The sequence below is a fragment of the Mus musculus genome, chromosome 17 (assembly GCF_000001635.26).
Source record: "Mus musculus strain C57BL/6J chromosome 17, GRCm38.p6 C57BL/6J".
Classification (NCBI taxonomy): domain Eukaryota; kingdom Metazoa; phylum Chordata; class Mammalia; order Rodentia; family Muridae; genus Mus; species Mus musculus.
In genome coordinates, this window is record NC_000083.6 from 71,641,572 (window position 1) to 71,663,648 (window position 22,077).

Sequence of the window (22,077 nt, forward strand, 5' to 3'; positions counted from 1 at the left end):
TGAAGTCAGGGCTTGCTGTGATGACTGTCATTGGGTTTCGCATATTGCTGAGTTCCCATGATGCCTCTTCTCTTGGCTGTCTGAGCAGCCCTGGCTGGCTATGTGCTGCTGGTCTGCTACTGTGATGGTCATGCTCACTGAGACAGCATGACAATCACTCTGCATTTTGGCATTTTAAAAATTGATTATTTTTTTTTTTTGAGGTGTGTGTGTGTGTTACGGTGTGCCTGTTGTGTGTAGAGGTTGAGGACAACCTGGCGCAGTTGTTTTTTCTTCCACCTCATGGGTTCCAGGGATTAAAGTCAGGTTGGTGGGCTTGGTGGCAGACCTCTTTACCTGCCTGAGCCATCTTGCCAGATAGCTTTATCTTCTTGACAAACTTGAGCTGATGGATAGCTGGGAGGGAGGGGCTGTGTTAGGGAAGCTCAGGCTGGCAGCTCTGTTCTTGTACCTGAGTAAGATGCTGGGATTGTTCATGTTTTCTTTTTCTTTTAAAATATTTTTTTTTTATTTAAATGAGTACACTGTCTTCAGACACACCATGAAAGGGCATCGGATCCCATTAAAGATGGCTGTGAGCCACCATGTGGTTGCTGGGAATTGAACTCAGGACTTCTGGATGAGCAGTCAGTGCTCTTAACCGCTGAGCCACCTCTCCAGCCCCAGTCCTTTCATATTTTAGTCTTTCCAGAGGACTTGTGATTTATATGTTCAGGGCATGTGCCTTTCTTGTAAACACCAAACCAATTTTAATTGTATTTGTATAGTTGTTTTGCATATATGTCTATCTGTGTACTCTGCATGCAGTGCCTGTAAAGACCAGAGGAGGGCATCAGATTCTTTGGAACTAGTAGTGTTCTAACGATAGTTGACATGTGGGTGTTGGGAATCAAACGAGGGTTCTCAGGGGGAGCAGTTTCACTTCTGAGCTATTTCTTCAGTTCCCAGTGTGGCTCTTAGGTAGCTGGTTTTTGTTAGACTGTGGGAACTATTGTCACTTTCCTTGCACAGTACTGTTGTGGTGTTGAGAATGTCATTCTGTGCCTGAGGTGTGAATCTGAGCTTGTTTGCAAACCACCCTACGCTGCCCCCTCTCCTTGTCTGGCTAACTTAGTGATGTTTCCATTCTGTAGGCTACCATCGAGGAGCGCCTTGGTGCCATGGACCTAGATAGAAAAGGAAGGAAGGACGACCTTCAGACAAACAGCTTTGCAGTCCTCCTTACACAGGGCTTAGAAAGCAATGATTTTGAAATATTAAACGTAAGTATTGTGACAGATTTTCAATGAATTGAGAAAGTAGGAATTGTTGAACCTGTATTTGTAGAATGAAGAGTCACATTATATAGCAACATGTGACTTAATTTTTGGTCAATTCAGTTAGAGGTTAGTTATGCTTGGTGGTAATATACAGTCAGTCACCAACCTACCATGGGGGTATGCTAATTCTCTTAAACCTGGAATGCATTTTCTCATAGAAATGTTATTTTGAATTGTTGGGTTCAAAAGCCTGTATAAAGTGCAGCCGAACTATAACATTCAGCATTATAGATCACAATTTATATTTCTTTCTGTAGGAAAATGCGTTCCTGAGTTTTTACTCTGGATTCCAGAAACTTACTTCCCCTGGCCGTGAGGGGGCAGTGAGGTGGAGCCTTGGCAATGGGTAGGAGTCTGGGGGGAGATTGAAGAGGGTTGGGGTTATGTTGTTGTTTAGCTGTAGAGACTTAAGGACACATTAACATTTGTCTGTGTAAGTTGGTGACTGCTTGTGGGAAGCTACTCATTTTGCCTCTTAAATTCAGTTTACACAGAAAAATTGAAACGCAATAAATAGTCTTTAAGTACTGCCTGATAAGATTAATGTGATTTTCATTTGTTAAGTCCTGTCTTCCTGACTTAGCAGTATTAGTTCAGTCAGTATAGATGACATTAAAATGGTGACCTGTAAATGCTGTCTCTGATTTTCAAATAGATTTCAATGTGCTTATCTAATATTTCTTTATAATTTGTATAAAGAGAGGAAACCAGCAGCTCTAAAAACCTCAAATTACTTTCTAAGTAGTTTCTGATGATATATTTTAGGTGAATTTTAGTTTAATGTGTCTTGGAAACCTAGACAAATTTGATGAAAGATTTGATGAAAATCTGTGCAAAGCATTTGTTTGGCAGTACCTTTGAGCACAGTGAAGCCTGCCTGCCACCAGCGGTTATGTGAATATGATCTGAAACCTTCCTCAGTAGATGAACCAGTTCTAGCACAGGATAGCAGATGGCCAGAAATCCACCTGTCAGGTTCATAAGCTCCCACAAATGCTCGCCTGCCCCTCGTGTTCATTTATCTGTTCATATGTTTCTGTGGGTGGAATAAAGCTTAGAAACGATTGTATACTGTTTCATCCATAAATAGGCCTTTGAAAAATGAACCACAATGTGTTACCACACCTAACGAAAGCTAATGGCAATTTAAAAAAATGTTTTATTATTAAGCATCATTTGAGTTGCAAGTATGTGTATAAAAATCATAGGGTATAAAAATCAAAGGAATAAATTGTCATTTGGACACTTTATCAGTAAAGAAGTAAAGAACTTCTGTTCTTTTTTTTTTTTAATTTTTTTTATTAGGTATTTTCCTCGTTTACATTTTCAATGCTATCCCAAAGGTCCCCCATATCCACACCCCCCCAATCCCCTACCCACCCACTCCCCCTTTTTGGCCCTGGCGTTCCCCTGTACTGGGGCATCTAAAGTTGGCAAGTCCAATGGGCCTCTCTTTGCAGTGATGGCCGACTAGGCCATCTTTTGATGCATATGCAGCTAGAGACAAGAGCTCCGGGGTACTGGTTAGTTCATATTGTTGTTCCACCTATAGGGTTGCAGTTCCCATTAGCTCCTTGGGTAATATCTCTAGCAAGAACTTCTGTTTTTGAAGACGCGTTAGATGCTGGAGGTATTGGGGCCATTTGTTAATCTCAGCAGTTGAGGTGAGGCAAAGACCAAGGCCAGCCTGATGTGCATAGCCAAGGACAGTCAGAGTTACATAGAGACATCCTGTCTCAAAAAAAAGACAATGATAGTCTAGATTATAGTGCACATAGAAGGATGAGGCAGGAGGATTGTGCTTTTCAAGCTAGCCTGTTTGTGACGTAGCAAGAGTGTATTCCAGCAAACCAACTCACAGTGTTAGGACTGTGAGACAGAACATCACTATGGATCAGCACTCTGCAGGCTGCACTTGTCTGCTTAGCATCACAGAGTTTTTTTACCCAGTATATATACAAATTCTTTAACAAGATGTCATTTAAAAAATCACTAGCAATATGAACAGACAGCATCCAGTAGTCAGATGGACAAAGGAGTGTGCAGCCAATGCTGACTGTTAATTTTACATTTGTTTGCTGTGCACTTGCTTGTTGTACATACTAGAGAGTGCTGCAGGGGCATGCGGAGGGCGAGGACAACTTTGGGACTTGCTTCTGTCCTTCCACCATGTGGGTCCTAGGGGTGACCTTTACTTGTCCGACTTGGTAGTAAGATCCTTTGTACTTGGAGCCATTTCACCAGCCCACATGGAAAAAAGTTGTTGTTGTTTAAACGACATTAATCAACACAGAAAGGCAAAGCAAAATCAGTGAGTTTTTTTTTTTTTTTTTTTTCCCCCCGAGACAGGGTTTTACTGTGTAGCTCTGGCTATCCTGGAACTCTGTAGACCAGGCTGGCCTCTTCCTCCCAAGTACTGGGATTAAAGGTGTGTGCCATCACTGCCTGGCATCATTGATATTTAAATATGTTATATTTGCTATATATTGTTTAAGATGTAAAATGATGACATTGTATTGTCAGGATACTTAGCAGCTGAAAACCATGCCTTGCTGTTACAGTATGAAATGGAATGGCTACTTTAGAAAAACAACTTGAGTTAAAAATGAAGAATGCACACACCTGCTTCTCTGCTCCTATTCACCAAGAGACTGATGGGTGTGTTCTTGCAGAATCTGGCACCTGAATGTTTATTGCCAGTGCAGACAACTTTTTAGATCTATCAGTGCAAGGATTGTGCTACTTAGAGACTCATGATGTGGATGAATTGCTAAGTATATACTCTTAGGGTTAAGTCTGACAAGGGAGACTTTTACATAATAGACTCTGGAAAATGCATGCCCGTGTGAAAACAGTGGCTGTGTTCGGGTGGAATTTAAAGGAGAGATTGTAAAAGTCCCAGGGAATCTAGAGATAATAGAACTTTCTTAAACTGCTTGTTTCCTGGAAAAATGTGCTTGTCACATTGACAAAATACTTTATTTTTAAATGTTTTATTCTTAGTTGTGTAGTAAAGTTGTGAGAGGAAAAAAGTCTCTTTGCTAGAGTTATCTTCTTGTAGTATCTTCTAATAGTTGTAACTGACTTATAGAGCCATTTCTTTAAATGTGACCTCGAGAGAAGCTGCTGTAGCTGATTGGTTTCTGTTCTGTTTTTGAGACAGCGTCTCTCTCTCTTCCGCTGTCCTAGAGCTTGCTTGGTAGACCATCCTGGAACCATACTAGAGATCCGGCTGCCGCCTCTGCCCTCTGAGGGCTGCGACTAAAGTTGTGCCCACCACCACACCCAGCACTGATACAGCTTAGTTTAGAACTATTGGGTAGCTTATTAAAACTTTTTCTCTGCCTTGAAGTTTCAGATTACATCCAAGTAGTTAGGCCTCAATCTTAATTAGCATCTTTCTGGTGGCTCGTTGTCTATCTGATTATTAATACTAGCCTCTTCCATTCTCCCAAGCTGTTCAGATTGAACAAGTACACGAGCATTCTGTTTAGAATGAACACGGGAACAAAGGGAGGAGATTCCTTCCCTTTGTTCCCGTGTTTATTCCCTCCATCCCTTCCTTTTTTTGGCCTGGTGATGTAGTTGAGGTTGAGTTTGAACTCCCTGCTTTTAGGATATAGAATTAATGTGGTTCTACTGAATTTGTGTGACCTCCTTCATGCTAAGAAAGCACTCAACCGAGGCACACCCCCCAGCCTCCATTCACCCATCCACCCACCCATCCACCCATCCATCCATCCATTCAAACATCCATCCATTCAGATTTAGACATGGTCTCACTGTATTGCCCAGGTGGCCTTGAACAGATATCCTCTTGGTTTTGTTTTTCTTAATCATGCTCCCTTTTGTTTGCTTTAGTCCTTTCTATGTGTCCTTTGTCTAGAGACACAGTCTAGTTCTTTACTAGTGCATTATATATATCCCTAAATGCATAAATGTTGTTTCACCTCTTGGATGCTGGGATTACAGGCATGCCTCATGTCTGGCTCCTTGTGTGTGTTTGTGCATCTTTTTGTCTTTGGGCCCTATATATGCAGCGATGTGTTGTCCCCTACCCCCACCCCCAAGAGGCTTATTTATCCAACCACAAAGAAGGCAGACACAGCAGTAAGAGTGTGATGAGGCTTCATTTAAAACACAGGAGCGGCAGGCTGGCTTCTATATCCGCTCCACTACATACTCTCTTGCTTTCATTAAGACAGTGGATTCCTGAGTGAGTGGACGGTTGCAGCCATTGACAGAAAGTGACAATAAATATCCAGATGTTTTTGGGAGCTTCTGGATGATTAGAACTTTGATCACAGATTATAATAGAGGTTATTTTAGGAATGTTTAAAATCATCACACATGTTCAGCTTTATTGATAAAGTTTTAAATCAGCTCATTATGTTTTAGTAGAGTAAGCTTTTCTTGTTTGTTTTTTATTGCTGATGCTCAAAGCCAGGGTGTATGTATGCTAGCTGGGTTATGTCTGTGGTTGTTTTGTTATTGTTGAGTCAGTATAGAACTGTGTAGTCCAGGCTAGCCTTAGACGCCTGAGGCCTGAGGATTGTTTGCAGCTTTTTTTTCTCGCCTTTTTCTTTTTTAATCAGTGCTGAAATCAAGCCCTTGGCCTTATATATGCCAGACAAGTGGCCTTCCCTTAGAACTTTAAAACAATGCTAAGACATTATACTGGTAAGTGGCCATACTGGGCACATTTGTGACCTTCTTACCTTAGCCTCCAGGTAGCTGGGATTACAGTGCCCGCCTCTGTGCTTAATTTCATAGTTTGCTTTGGACTTTATATATTGTTTATTTGAAAATGAAATTTAGGGAGCTGGAGAGAAGGCTCAGGTTAGGAGCACTGACTGCTCTTCCAGAGGTCCTGCATGGTGGCTCACAACCATCTGTAATAGGATCTGATGACCTCTTCTGCTGTGTCTGAAGACAGCTACAGTGTATTCATATAAAGTAAATAATTTTTAAAAGAAAGAAATAAAGAATGAATGAATGAAATTTAGTTTAATCAAGAATTATTAGATCAGGACATTTTATGCCTCGATTTCCCAGTGATTGATTGTGTATGTATGTGTGTGTGTGTTTTTTTTTTTTGGTTTTTCAAGCCAGGGTTTCTCTGTATAGCCCTGGCTATCCTGGAACTCACTTCGTAGACCAGGCTGGCCTCGAACTCAGAAACCCGCCTGCGTCTGCCTCCCAAGTGCTGGGATTAAAGAAATCTTATAATTATGTGACGTTTAGAGGTAGTCGGTGGAGTCATGTTGGTTTAAAGGTCATCTTTATAAGCAAGTAAAATCTGATGGGGATTCTGAAAGGATTCTAAGGAACTGGAATTAACTGGAAGCTAACTGTGTTTTCCTTTGGTGCCCTGTCACTTAGAGACAGTGTCTTTAGGAAGGACATTGAATGGGCTCTTTTCTCCCACTCCTCCTCCTCTGCTTCTCTGAAATGCCTCTGTCTCTGACCTGGAACACTGATCTTCTTCTCTATAACCCAGAGTTGGATCTGGCTTCTCCCAGAGAGAAAGCCTTAAAGGGCTTTGGTTGAAGCATCTATTTATCATTTGATTGGTTTACATTTTTATCAAATGATGACAATTTAAAAGAGCTTTCTTTGAAACAGAAACTTTTAGCTCACTCTGTGGAGACATCTCTACTTTAGTAAAATGGAAGTTGGAGAGCATCGCTAATGTCATATTCTTGTTTTTAAACAAGTGTCTAGAGACCGACGTTTTGTAGAGTGTCCCCTTATTTCTGATTTGATCGGCTCCGTCAGGCCAGTGCTTTATTACCTTGGTCTCTTTCCAGTTGTTACTAAGTTTCCAGGTGGAGTCCTTATTGGAAGTGTGCCTGTCTTCATTGTCACTTATTTTTTCACAGAAAGTGCTTCAAACTAAGAATGTAAACCTAATAAAGAGGACTGTGCTGAGGATACCGTTGCGTGTTGTTATTCCACTGTTGCAAGAGGTAACGGCTGCTGTTGAAAGTGAGCCAGGGAAGACTGCACACAGTGTGGCTGTGTGCGATTGTAACGGAGCCCACTTTGCTGTCTTTCTTTCTCCCTTTGTTTGTGGAGTACTCTTAATCCTGTGTGCTTTAGTCCCACTGTGTGGAAAATATTAAGATTACCTAGTTGGCCCAACATCTGACACCAGAAGTAACTTGCATGATTCCTGCAGAGCTAGTTCTGCCCTGTCTTCAGTGACTCTCTTTAACTGTATTAGCAAAGGTAGGGAGCCGCTAGGTGACGAGAGGAGTGTGGGATACTTAGCAGAAGCACTAAGCGGCACCAAGTGTTACTTGGGTGAAACTCAGGAAAGTAGACTTCAAGGCCATAGCTGTGCTGAGTTCAGTGTAAGTGTTTGGTCACTAGTTATAGTAGGGAAAACTTAATTTCCTTTAAAAGAACATTTGCAATATACTTTTTATTTTTCAAAACTATAATTCTACTGAAATAGAATTGGGTGCTTATTATTAAATATTAGCCTAGAAGAAGAACTGCTTTGTAATAGAAGTTGTATTTGAGTAGTTATATTTTTTTAACATGATGAAGTATTTTTGTGAGAGTGGTTTTGGTAATAGTATATCCTATTTTTACATCATTAATAGGAAACATTTTAAAAGTGTAGAGACGTTTACTCATGTATTGAGTTATTGTCTGTCCTAAATTAAAATTTGCCTTCCCTGCATTTTTCCATACATTTTATGTATCTTAAAAATGGACATACTGTTTATATACCGTGAAGTTGTGAGCTCTTTCCTATGTACAGTGCAGTTGCTCAAAAGGACCACATATGTTCATAGATTGTCCTAGTGTCATTCCAAAAAGAATCTTGTTCCCTTTAGTAGTGACCTTGTACGCCCCTTCCCAGGCCTTCATATTTATAGGCAGTCACCAGTCTATATTTGGTCTTAGTGTGTTTGCCTATTGATCATTCATTCATTCAAACCCTAGTCTCTATTTCTGTCAGGTAATTACTCTTATGAAAATGAATTCAAATTTGTTGTGTTGAGTAAAAATAGATTGCCAGGTGGATAGCTTCTGTAGCTCTCATGCCCTGGGGAGTTGGTGGAGAAAGCTTGACTTTGCAATGCTGATGGTAATTGTATTTTCTCTCCTTTAGCTTACGAAGAGGTTACAGGGACATCCCAATAGGTAAGCTGTTTTCAGCGACTTAAGTTTCTTCTTGTTTGACACCGAGCCTTACTATGTAACTTACTGGCATAGAACTTAGCAAAGGTGTGTGCGACTGCCTGAGTTGAATGACTGTCCTGTAGGTAAATTAAGAGCAGCAGTGCACACTTGGTTCCAGCAGAGGGAGGAGTGTGGAGCTCTTGAGCTGGGCTCACGCGTGGCTATAAAACGGGAGTCGGTTGAGTGTGTTTGGATGATTGTTCCTGTCCTGGTATAAATTAATTATATGAGGTCAAGCCTGGTCTTCAGTCTTGAAGTATTAATTGGGATGGGGAGGGGGGGCACTGTCTTGCTTGTTAGTAGAACCTGCAACCGCTAATATTTTAGAGACATTTCTGCTGGATTCATCTATGGTGGAACAAATGGCCTGGGACATACAGTGTTTGATGGTTGCCTGCCTTCACTGATCTGTTCTAGTTTGTTATATTTGGTTTTGAACCCCTGAACATCTTCTTTACTTGGCTTTCTCCTCTTTGCTAGTGCTGCTTTAATGATTCAGTGGCTGAAGTGTGTGCTGACGATCCATGCATCATACCTATCTACGGTGAGTCTTCTGAGGGTGAACAACCCAGCTAGGCTAAGTAAGGGTTAGATGTGAAAGCTGCCCTTTGCTTAGAGTCTGTTATTTATTCATCACCATCATCATCATCATCGCTGGGCTGCTGGGCTGCTTGCTGGTTTGTTTCTGAGACAGGGTCTCATTCCGTATCCCTGTCTGTCTTAGAATTTGCTCTGTAGACCAGACTGTCTTGGAACTCACGGAGCGGAGCACTGCCTGGCTCTGCCATTAAAGGCATGCACCATCACCTCCTGGTAGGAGATAAAATCTTACAGCAAGCCTTTAACCTCAGCACTTAGGAGGCAAAGATGACTTTCTGTGAGTTCAAGGTCAGCTTGGTCTATAATGTGAGTTTCATGACAGCTGAGGCTATTTTATACAGAGAAACCATGTCACAAAACACCGAAATAAATACATAGATAGATATATCAAGTAAATGGAAAAATCTTAATACCAGGAAAATAAGTTTTTTCTGTTATAATAAGATTGGACTCTTTGGTATATTTGCATGTTTGTTATGTTTTGAGTTTTTAATTTTAAAGAAATTGTTTATTTGTATCTGTGTTGAGGGTTGCCCATGGTATGAGTTGTGGAGGTCGGAGGACAGCAGAGCTTTCTCTACTATGTAGGTTTTGGTGATCAGATTCAGGTCATCAGGCTTACCAATAAACCACTTTACTGTGCCATTTCACTGGCCTGTATTGATGTTTTTCTTTATTTTATTTTCTGTGTATGAGTATTTTGTCTGCATATATGCCAGATGCCTGTGGAGCAGAGCATTGGCTATCCTGGGTCTGGAGTTAGCAATGACTGTGTGCCACCGTGTGTGGGGAACCAAATCCGAGCCCTCCAACTGCTGAGTCCTCTCTGCAGCCCCATCCTGAGGGTTCTGTTTTGTGTTTGAGGCAGGGTCTCACTCTGTAGTTTGGGCCGGCCTGGAACTCGCTGTGTGGCCAGACCTGTCTTTGTACTGCGGTTACAAGCGTGAGCTGCCACACATGGCTGTCAGTTAGATTTTTAAACTAAAAAAAATCCTAATTTTATTTGCTTAGCATTTATGGTACATTTTCCTCGAAAATTTTAATATATGGCTTAAGGGAAACATTCCATAATTAAGTTATAGGTTCCCCCCCTCCTTTACATGTATATCTATAGTATGCATTCGAATATGTGGGACTATATGTGTGCACATTACATGTGTGTGGTGTCAGGAATCTTTGTTACTCTTCCACCTTAATTTTTGAGGGAAGGTCTCATTCAAACCAAGACTTGCCAGTTGAGGCTGGAATTGTATGCAGGCTGTCCCTCCCACCTGACAAGTATACCGGTTCTGAGGATCTACTTGTGTGGCTCTAGCCTCTGAGCCATCACTGCAGCTCAGCTTGCCTCTCCCTGTATAGTCTCATTAATGTCCTGCCTGCTTATTGTACCTTAGGCTCCTTTATTTTATTGTACCTTAGGCTCCTTTCCTACAGTGCTTCCAAACAGGCACACATTCTATTGTAAGTCTGGGATGAGTGCTGACAGAATGCTGGAACAGGGGGAACAAGCAGTAATGGTTTTGTGTTCAAATGTCAGAAATAAGGCCAGGAAAGGCTAATTTAAAGGGCAAAGTATAGCATCCTTTCCCATCTACAGGATTCCTGTTGAATTCTTCAGTGTGATTGATGGGATTCATTAATAGGAGTGGTGTGTGCAGTGTGGTATGTGAGGTTCACCTTGTCCTCCATGGCTCTGTCCTGACAGCTAGGAGGAGTGCCTGGCTCTTCAGAGCCTATGGCAAGCGTAGATGATGCGCTGGGTTCCGACCGAGCAAGAGTCAGGAAAGGCCCTTAAGGGATGTGTAGTGAAGTATTTTTTATATCTATCCTCTGTTGACCTTATCTGAAATAATTGAACAATGTATGAGATTTCATGCTGCCACCTGCTCTACCTAATGTTTTGTGTGTTTTGAGTTGATTTTCTTGCCAGGATAGACCAAGGGCTTTCTTTGAAAGTTTGTTGTTGCTGGGCTGTGTCCAAACCCTCTGTTGCTAGAACTTGTGACACCTGCTTGTGTAGGGCTGGCTCCTGTGTCCTCTTTAGAATGTGCTGATGATGCCAAGTGCTTATTTGTCTGTCTGTCTTCTCCTAGTTGCCTGACCTAGTAGAGCAGCTGGGAACACTCTACCAGCTGATGGAAAGCAGAGTCAAAACTTTCCAGAAACTCTCAAACCTGCATGGAAAACTCATTCTTCTCGTCACGCAAGTGAGCAAATCAGATGGTTTGGGGTTCCCACCTGGGGGTGGTGAGGACAATGAAGAGTTACCCAAGTAGTGAGAGACCGAGTTCAGTAAGAAGTTGGCAAGTCAGAGTCCCAGCTTGAACTCGGGAGTTACCTGAGTGACAGACAGTCCACACCCTGCCTCTTTTTCATTCCTTCTTCCCCAGGCTGGCTGTGAGCCTCTGTAGCTGAGATTTTACTCCTGCCTCTACCTCCAGCTGCAGGCCTGCACAAAGCCCAGGCGAGCACTCATCAACTGAGCTACATGCCCAGACTCAGCATTGTGCGTTTAGCTGAGCTTACCGTGAGCAGTGAGTCACAGGGTTTCTAGTTAACAGTGTGCAGTAAGATAGTCTAACCACTGCCCAGTTTCTGAACACTTACAGAGTCACACTTTCCCTTTTATATTTGTCTCATGTTTGTTCCAGATTGTTTTGGGTCCTTCATTCCTATGGAAGAGGCCAGTTGGGGAGGATAAAGTAGGTGTGTTAATGTCTATACTTGGAAGAAGCTTGTAATTGCTTTGTAATTGCTTCTTTCAGGTTACAGCATCAGAAAAATCGAAAAAAATGACCTCTCCCGGACAGAAGGCAAAATTGGTGTATGAAGAAGGTAAAGGTTGGCCTAGAGGCTGGTGGCTGGTGGCTGGTGGCCTTGGTTTCCTCTCAGTCTGTGCTTCCCCTCCCTTTCTAGAAATGGCGTGGACAGTTGTTTCTACAATTAATGTTTTAGGGTGGTGGTTGCAGTGATAGGCTTTGTTATGGGTTTTTTTTTTTAATTAGGTATTTTCCTCGTTTACATTTTCAATGCTATCTCAAAGGTCCCCCATACCCACCCCCTCCCACTCCCCTACCCACCCACTCCCACTTTTTGGCCCTGGCGTTCCCCTGTACTGGAGCATATAAAGTTTGCATGACCAATGGGCCTCTCTTTGCAGTGATGGCCGACTAGGCCATCTTTTGATACATATGCAGCTAGAGTCAAGAGCTCCGGGGTACTACTTAGTTCATATTGTTGTTCCACCTATAGGGTTGCAGATCCCTTTAGCTCTTTGGGTAATTTCTCTAGCTCCTCCATTGGGGGCCGTGTGATCCATCCAATAGCTGACTGTGGTTTTTTTTTTTTTTTTTTTTTTTTTTTTTAATGTATATGAGTACACTGTATCTGTCTTCAGACACAGAATCTTCAGTCAGCTGTTGTTAATAGGTGATACACAAATCAGCAAGTGTTCTAAACACCAAGACCAGCAAAAAGGATTATTATATCCCAGTAACTTCATAGAAAGTTTTTAGAGAAAAACCTTATAGCAGCAGTCAAAACTAGGAATACTAGAAACTGTCTAAACGTGAAGTAGAATGTTTATAGAAAAAAATATTCCTCTATATTCCAGTAATTTTCCCTGTATTTTAAAGTTGTTAGTAACTTCTAAAATACTTTAATATTTTGCTTGCTTAAGTGAGTCAAGATGATCACAGTACTTGTGTTGTAGGTGAGCAGGGGTAGAAGTGTGACTTAGCCCTGACCTATAGAACTGTGGGCTGTGGGCTGTTGGCAGGCAGCGTCCATGACAGGCTGTGTCAGAGGCAACAGCCTAGCAGGAAGTGCTTCGAACACTGACCATTCAGGAGGTGCAGAAGGCTGCTGTGTCACACTGGACACTTTACTTTTCATGCCTTTTAAAAGCCTCCTAAGTGTAAAAGTATAGTGACTGCGTCCTTGGGTAGCACTTCATACAGTGACATGTTGTAAATGTCAGAGTTAGGTTGGTGGGAGCTCATGGGGACCGTGCGTGTCTGTGTGTCCTTTGTAATGGAATGTCCCTGCACCCACTTTGATTTGGGTGCTTCTAGGAGTTGAAGCAAGTGCCTGACGTGATGTCAGCGCAGCTCGGGCATGCTTGCAGGGCCCCATGGGCTGGTATGGTCTGATGTTCTCTGGATTCTTACTGCTTGGAGCTAGGTTTTCTTAAGAAAATTTAAATGGCGCACTGAATTTCAAAAGGTGAAGGAGGAAGCAGCCGCAAGAAGTTTGTGTAAAAAAGTAAAATAAAAAAGTGAAGCACCACCAAGAGGCCCCCCTTTGAAAACATTTTTCATTAAAATATATATCAGGTGGACAGCAATATTTGTAATTGCATTATATATTTTCACATTTAAAAATTGGATTTTAATTTTTAATGAGATAAATATCTCATTATGATACTTAACTCATAAATAAAATCATTGGGGGATCCTCAGCTTTGCAAATGAGTATATTAAGGCTGGAGAAAACGGGCTTTAAAATACTCGAGTAAGAAGAGTTGCATTGATTTGACCATTATAGTCTTATTTATAGAATACTGTAACAATTACAAACAGAACAGTTCTTCATTAGTGGGGATGGTTTATTCCCCCAGCACAGCATCATGTAATACGCACATGATATACTAGCAAGAGCCCCAGGTGGAGACACACACATAACTCATGACCACAGTGTCTCTCATTACTGAGCAGCAGCATGTGTGTGGGCATACAGTGGCTTATAGAACTTATTTTCTTTAGAATAAATAAACATGGTCAGGATATTTAAGATCAAGTGTAGGAATACAATTTTTAGGTATCAACTGCCTTAAAGAAAAAGAAAAACAGTGTTTCATTTTAGAGCCATGGCTTGACCCGGAGATCTGCCTCCCACTGTCTCCCAAGTGCTGGGATTAGAGGCATGCACTACCATGCCTGGCTACTTCCTTAGTTGTTTTTAGATTAATTTATTCAAGTATGTATGCACGTATGTATGTATGTATGTATGTAAGCTGTCATGTTGGTACTGGGAATGGAGCCTTAACTTTATCCTGTGCCAGTTTACTCTTTTCTTTCCTTTTTTAAAACAAACAAACAAACAAACAAACAAACAAACAAAAAACCTTATTAAGTATAAAGTGTTTCTGCTTATTCATACCAGACTCGAGCCTTGACCTGGCATTAAACCTGGCTTGTAAAAGTCTTTCAGGTCCTAGTGGTGGAGACTTACTGAAGAGACACCATTTAACTCCATAGACTGCTTCTGTGTATGGTTGTGGATTTTGTTTGTTTTTTAAATTTTATTTATGTTATGTATATGAATGCTGTTTCTGCATATACATCTGCATGCTAGAAGAGGGCATCAAGTCACATTACAGATGGTTGTGAGTCACCATGTGGTTTCTGGGAATTGAACTCAGGACCTCTGGAAGAGTAGAAAATGTCCTTTAGGGGGCTGGAGAGATGGCTCAGCAGTTAAGAGCACTAACTGCTCTTCTGAAGGTCCTGAGTTCAAATCCCAGCAACCACATGGTGGCTCACAACCATCCGAAATGAGATCTGATGTCCTCTTATGGATTGTCTGAAAACAGCTACAATGTACTTACATATAATAATAAATAAAGAAAATAATTAAAAGAAAGAAAAGAAAATGTCCTTTAGCCACTGAAGTACTTCAGTTTATCCTGAAAATGCTGAAAATCTTTTGAACTTGATGAGGGAGGCTGAGTCAGGTTTCCAGTCCACCCTGCAGGTGGTTTTTCATCTTTGTGCTGCCTTAAACAAGAGCCCATTCAGCTTGTTCCTCCCTGCATTTCCCAGGTGCTTAGGTAACAATCTAGAATGTTTCATTTCTCAAAACTGTTCAATTAACAACAGGTTGTTTTCCTGTATATAGTACTTTTGTTGTTGTTACAGGTCACAAACCGTGCAGCAGAAGCAGTTGTTTTAGATAGATATATAGCCCGTCATTTTTTTATGTAGAATATTTACACACCCACTGTCTACTTGGTGGTCCAAAAATGATTGAATATTTTAAGGTGAGATTGTATAGGCTGTTGATACTTGAAATAATGTTTCTGTGCATATACATATTAATGTTATGGCTAGAGATGGCTCAGGGGTAAAGAGTGTGTTCATTCCCAGCATCCCCATTAGATTCTTGTAAACTCAGCTCCCTGGTACCCTCGTGTTTCTGCTGGCAGCTACTCTTTAAGGCATCTACACAAATGCACGCACATTTTGTTTTATTTTAAAATAAAGATAAATTTTAAAAACAGGAGTAATAAGCCAGGTGGTGGTGGTGCACGCCTTTAACCCCAGCACTAAGGAGGCAGAGGAAGGCGGATCTCTGAGTTTGAAGTCAGCCTGGTCTACAGAGTGAATTTTAGGACAGGCAGAGCTATACAGAGAAACCCTGCCTCAGAAAAAACAAGGGGGTTGAGAGTCATAGTAACGTTAGAAGCTGAACTTAGAACATGTATGCCCTATACCTGTAATCTCAGCCTAGGTGGCTGAAGCAGGGCGACTGACTGCAAGCCCCAGGACCGTCTGGGCCACACAGTGTCCTGATGTAACCGCGCAGACAGCAAGAGAGCTACTCACTGACCAGTGCACACTTGGTCTCAGCACTGTTCTGCTGTTGTCTTCCAGAGTCTTCTGAGGAGGAGTCTGACGATGAGGTTCCAGAGAAGGATTCTGATGTGAGTGATGTCTTCTGCTCCGTCTGTTTTTCTATCCTCACTGTCAGGGAGCTTCACAAATTCCTTTCTTTGCTATTTCCACCAGGATAATTGGGACGAAGATGAAGACAAAGACAGTGAAAAAGATGAGGGCGTTGATGAAGACAATGAGGAGGAAGATGAGGACATGGAAGACAAAGAAGAGAATGAGGAGGACAGAGAAGTGTCAAGTGAAAAAGAATTAAATGGAGATTCGGATTTAGATCCTGAAAACGAGAGTGAAGAAGAATGAAGACAGATGCAGCCAGCCAGTCACACGAGAGGCCTGGCTTGCCTTGCCCAGTGCTGCCTATAGCATCCTCCCAGGGAGGCTTGCCCTGTGCCAGAAAACAAGAGGCCACCATATGCTTCCAAGTTGACAGGCAATTCCCACACTTCCTTCCTGTCCTGAGTGCCCCAGACTTTAACTGTGTAAATAAGAGTGTTTCATTCAAATGTTAATAAACTTTACACAGTAAATAGACACACTTTCTGCAATGTACTGACATGAGTGTCCAATATATGGTATATTTTTCTAATATAATACTCTGGTATGATTGGTTCTGTTGGAAACTGATTTAGGTGAATACAGACATACCATAGGGGTAAGGAACTGAATGCTGTAAAGGAGTCGGTTCTCATCTCAGGTTGGTATCTTTCATCCAGTCCAAAATGCAAGCGGCACTAATGAATTGTTCTTAATCCGGCACGTCTAATTTGACACGTTTTCATGAAGGAATAACTAAGTTAAAGTGAAAATGGTTGTGATTTACAGAAATAAAATCCCAGTGTCCACTCAATGCTGGTCTGACTCAGATCCAGTTGGGTGGTTGGAGTGCTTCCCCAAATAACCACTTATTTTTTAAAGCGTCATGTGAGATATTTTTTTAAACAAAACAAAATAATGGTAATTAAAGAAGCAAAGCTTCAGCCATACTAAGGGGTTTCTTGTCTGCAGAGTGTAGAGACTCATCAGTGTACAGATGAGACCTGCTCATCGTGCGACTGTAACCCTTCAGTCCTAGCTGCTTTTGAAGAGGTTTCCATTTTTATTTAAATTGCTAATGGATCAGAGAACAATTGTTTATTTTTTCTCTTTGGTTTTAGATATTAATAATAACATTACTGGAATTTTTTTCCAAAGAAACTATTTTTATAATTCAATAATTTAACGTTTTCGTTCCTTTTCATTGCCCACTCTTGGCAGGGCTAGGGTATCTGTTTATCTTTCAAAATGATAAATCTGACTCAAGATTTTTTATGTATGTATAAATAAGTATTTTGGTGTGCTACACAGCTTTTTCAAATTACCAGTAATTTGTCTTGTTTCTAAGGAGTGGGCCAGTACTAACTTAACTTGGTGTTCAGCAAGGGATGCAGACGGAGAGCTCCCTTCTGCAGGACTAAGCAGATGCGTGTCTTTCCCACCCGTGACTGTAAGAATGCTCTCTGGGAGGACTTCCACCGGGGCAGAGCAGGCTGCCCAGCCGAAGCGGGAAGGGCATGTTGGGCAAGCTGCTGGAGCGACTGATGTACAGTTGTTATTTGTCTATAAATGGAGCTGTTTATGGCAATTTAATACCATTCTCTTTGTAAAGTGAATAAATACTCATCTTTACCCAGCGCGTGTCTCGTGGTGTATATAGAGTGCACAGGTGTGTGTTTGGGCTTAGGCCTATGGTGTGAAGGGTTTTAAGGTGGTTTCACGCCTAGAATTCACAGGGAAATACTTTGAAGGCTTGCTGTGTTATCAAGTTCGCAACAGTAGAGCAATAGGCATCTTGTTTTAAATCTCACTCCAGTGACAGGTGGTTATTTTATTTTTTTTTTAGTCTCTGCTGGTTGGGTTGCAACTTTATATGTCAAGGTTCTAGGCAAACAGGAAGCATTTATGTCTAATTAGGTATGAGGAGACAACAAAGGAAGTTTTTGGTTTAGAAATGTCTGATAAGATCCACACTGTCTGTCTGTCTGTCTGTTTCTATCTATCTATCTATCTATCTATCTATCTATCTATCTATCTATCTATCTATCTTATCTAATCTATCTGTGGTAAGAGTTGCACTTAGTCTGTCGTTGTGCCAGGCCAGCTGAGAATGAGCTTTGGTTGTCTGGTTGTCTTCCATCTTCCTACTTTATTGTTGGAAACTTTGAAGCCTGCAACCACTGTCCATGATCACATGTCATAGTTGGTTTTCATGGTAATTCTTAACCTAGAATATTCTCCCTCCGCTTGTGTGTTATTTTTGATATTAGGTGAGTTCACATAAATTGTGAATACAGTCCCAGAAATCCTGGGCTTGTGTGACGGATGCCTTAGATATAGACAGTTACTGAATATGGGACGCGTTTATGTGAGTAGATGTTAAGGCTTCTGGTTTGGGGTTTTGAGTTTTTAATGCTGAAGGTTTGGAAATTAAGTAGGTGTGTGAAGTTAACATGATTCCTGTGAAGGCCATTTCCCAGCATGCCACACTACATTATTCACGTGACTCACTGTCCATCCTGCTGCTGATTATCTGGGCGCATGATTATATATTGATGAATGGTGGCAACCTCTAGCCCAACATCTGCTTGTCAAGGTTGGATAAGTATCTCTACAGGCTGAGGCCTTAGAGACTAGGGTGTTGTGCCACAGCCCCCACCCCCTGCACCCCAACCCCTCCCCCATTCTTAGTGTCCTTAAAGGCTCCTGGGCCCTTTGTCTGCAGTTTTCTTGGTTGAAAAGGTAGGTATTTTGCCACAGGTTTGGGAGTTAGTCACCTCAGACATTTGTTAGAATATTGAGCCCATGGTTTGTCAGGGAGGTAGGTGTGTGTGTGTGTGTGTGTGTGTGTGTGTGTGTGTGTGTGTGTACATGTATGCTTGCAAGAACATTCAGAAAAAGAGGCCATGAATCTGAAAAAGAGCGGGGTGGGTTTAAGGGAGAAATGTAATTAAATTATAATTTTAAAAATGTAAAATAAAAAAAAACCTATATTCTGATAGTGTGACATTATTGAAGAGACTTTGGAAAATACCAAGATTACTAGAGGAAGACAAAGCTGTAACAGCAGTAACCATTGTATAATGGTAGAAAATTTTCTCCTCTTTGTGTGAGCATGTATGTGTGTGTATATGCACACACTCATACACTTGCATCTCATGTCGTGTGTAGTCAGAGGACAACAGGTGGGCAGATCTGTGAGCTCAAACTCAGCTGATAGGCTTACAGGCAAGTGATGTGGAATGCATACCATTAAAGCAGTGGTTCTCAACATGTTGGTCATGACCCTTTCATGGGGATTGGCTGAGGCCATTGGAAAAAAAACATATCTCCATTATAATTCATAACAGTAGCAAAATTCCAGTTACAAAGTAGCAACAAAAATAATATTACAACATGAGGAATTGTGTTAAAGGTTTGCAGCATTATGTTTGAGAGCCACTGCTCTAAAGAGAAGATGAGGCTGTGGCTTAGGCCAGTGCCCTGCTGCCCACCACCCCGAATCCTCTTCCAACTGTGTGCAGAGGTAGCAGTTCTTCCGTGGATCTACAGACAGATGCAATTGTGCTGGTGAGATGCAATTGGGTTCTTTTTCTCCACATAGATGGTATCGTACTGTTTATAGCTGTCTGTGGTCTAGCTTTTTTAGGCAATGTACTTTGGAGGACTAACTAACTTAGGAACAAAACTACTTTGCAGTGTTCAACTGTGTCCAGATCAGTTCATGGTGTGGGGACTCCAATACAAATCCCTGTCAGTGATGGTTTGAATATTCTTGGCCCAGGGAGTGGCACTCTTAGGAGGTGTGGCCTCATTGGAGGAAGTGTGTTACTGTGGGCTTGGGCTTTGAGACCCTCTTCTTAGCTGCCTGGAAGCCAGTCTTCTAGCAGCCTTCAGATGATGATGTAGAATTCTCTGCTCTTCCTGCACCATGCCTGCCTGGATGCTACCATGCTCCTGCCTTGATGATTATGGACTGAACCTCTGAACCTGTAAGCCAGCCCCAACTAAATGTTCTCCTTATAAGAATTGGTCATGGTGTCTGTTCACAGCAGTAAAACCCTAAGACGCTGTCCCACCCTGGAGTTTCAGACTGTTGGAACATTTCCTGATCAATGATATATAGACTGCTTTTAGTGTCCTGGTAAAATAAGGACATTTCCTGGGCCCTCATGATCCAGTGTAGGTGCTGTGCCAGCATCTTTCTAGGATGCTGAATTGGATGCTTGACTTCAGAAAACGTGGCTTGTTTTGACTTAAGGTTTTGAGGGTATGTAGCCCATCATGGCGCAGAAAACCCGGCAGCAGGAATGAGGCAGCTGGTCACACCGTGCTCACTTCCGGGAAGTGGGAAGAGATGACTGCTAGTGTTCATTCACTTCTTGTATCTTTTCCTGTTCCTTGGGTTTGGGGCTTCAGCTCATGGGATGGTGGTAACCAAGGAGAGATATTCCTCCTCAGTTAATCCTCTTTGAAAACATGCTCACAGCCACGCCCAGAGTGTCTCCCAGGTGACTCTAAGTGCAGCAGATTTGATAAAGATGATAACATTTGCAGATGGGTAGGATTCCGGGTACAGGCTATGGTACTTGAGATTTCCATAAATCTATCTTGTTGCCTCTCATTTGGCTTTACAGATTTCAGGTCAAGTTTCGCACGGCAAACCCTCCTGACCACAAGTTAAACATAAGTCCTATGGAAATTTGATTTGCTCTTTGGCCAGCCAATAGGTTTATGAGAATTTATTTCTCGGAATATTATAACTGAATACATTTCTCTTTATTTAGAAAAGAAAGATTATTATTTTAATCATTTATTTTATGTGCATTGTTGTGTCTGCATTGTCTTTGTGTATATCTATGTGAGGGAGTCAGATCTGAAACTGGAGGTTCAGACAGCTGTCTGGAAGAGCAGCCAACGCTCAACCACTGAGCCATCTCTCCAGCCCTTTTTTTTTTAACTTTGGAAAGATCATGCCTGTTGCTTCCACCTCCGTAGACTTGGGTAGTTAATTACCTTGGAACAGATGACCAGAGCCTGCCAGCTCTTACCTCATGAATGAGTGATATTCACAGGAAAGGCAGGACAAATAGTTGCTTGATAGATGCATTCTAGAAACCTGCAACTAAAACTCCTTAGAATTGAGGTCTTCGACTCGGTTAACCAAGAGATTTCAGCTTGCAAGAAACCAAATGGGTGAGGTAGAGAGAGCATGGCTGTTCTCAGGACCCGGGGCTCCTTCTTCCAGTGGACATCTTGGCTGTGGATTTTGTAGTCTATTCTTGTGTGCTGCTCAAGTTTCGTGAACATGGTGGAATTGCGCCAATGGGACTTTTCCAGGGCTTCCCTAGTTCTGTCGGGTTGTCTTGGTTTCTTTTTGGGGTCCAAGTGTAAATCGTCAAAATCAAAGTGAACCACAAGGTGTCAGTCTTGCTCCGGGAAACTCAGCGCACCATCCCCGGCAGGAAGTGGGGCTGCATGAGAATGCTCGCCAGCGAACCTGTCAACGTTCTCCGTTCAGTCTTCGGGAATCTCCGAGGTGCTTCCAGCTCTTTCTTTGCTGGAATATATCCCAGTTTGGAGGACACAGAGTCTTCCGGTTGCGGCTTCCAGTTCTCTCCAGCTCCTCTGAAGTGGGAAACGCCCCCTTAACCCCCCCCCCCCCCCCAACCTGGCCAAGCTGATATTCTCACGTCCTGGGCCGGGACACATGCTCAGTGTACCAGCCTGAGCAAACCCGGAGCTTGGCAGAAGCAGCATAGGCGACTTGTACTGTGTAACAGTTAAGTGCTGGAGACTGCGTGTTTCCCCTCATGTCCATAAGGAGGACCGCCTTGCGCTGTGCAGCAACCTACAGTTTTTCTCCGCATGGACTTGCTCACATTCACTCAGCGGCAGTTTTGTTTTTCACCCTCCAAACTTTTGAAAACTTCAAGTATATGGAAAAGTGAAAAGAATAAGTCCGGCATACTTTTAATCTCAGCACTTGAAAGTCAGAGTCAGGGCTGGAGAGATGGCTCAGCAGTTAAGACCACTGACTACTCTTCCAGAGGTCCTGAGTTCAATTCCCAGCAACCACATGGTGGTTCACAACCATCTGTACAGCTTTAGTATACTCATATACATAAAATAAATAAGTAAATCTTAAAAAAAAAGAAAGTCAGAGGCAGGTGGATCTTTAAGTTCGAGGTTATTTTGGTCTATACCACAAACCACAGGACAGCCAGGGTTATATATACCGGTGGAAATAGCTT

General features: G+C 42.1%; 1 protein-coding gene and 1 non-coding gene across 3 annotated transcripts in view; both read left to right on the top strand.

The window, feature by feature from the left end:
• Wdr43 (WD repeat domain 43) overlaps positions 1 to 17,460 on the top strand; it is a 42,854-nt gene extending 25,394 nt beyond the window's left edge. The window contains exons 11-19 of one of the 2 annotated variants that reach the window (XR_385368.4): positions 1,134 to 1,262; positions 1,577 to 1,665; positions 7,202 to 7,288; positions 8,446 to 8,477; positions 8,997 to 9,060; positions 11,210 to 11,323; positions 11,882 to 11,951; positions 15,770 to 15,819; positions 15,905 to 17,460. Coding sequence is in view for 1 of the 2 variants with exons in the window: in NM_175639.1 (NP_783570.1) it covers positions 1,134 to 1,262; positions 7,202 to 7,288; positions 8,446 to 8,477; positions 8,997 to 9,060; positions 11,210 to 11,323; positions 11,882 to 11,951; positions 15,770 to 15,819; positions 15,905 to 16,090 (732 nt within the window). In the remaining variant the exon portion in view is untranslated. The remainder of the gene's footprint in view (positions 1 to 1,133; positions 1,263 to 1,576; positions 1,666 to 7,201; positions 7,289 to 8,445; positions 8,478 to 8,996; positions 9,061 to 11,209; positions 11,324 to 11,881; positions 11,952 to 15,769; positions 15,820 to 15,904) is intronic. The other variant, NM_175639.1, reaches the window with a different exon arrangement.
• Gm22858 lies at positions 13 to 88 on the top strand. Its single transcript, XR_003952431.1, has one exon. It is a non-coding gene; the product is annotated as a small nucleolar RNA SNORD53/SNORD92 (small nucleolar RNA).
• Positions 17,461 to 22,077: the final 4,617 nt, after the last annotated feature.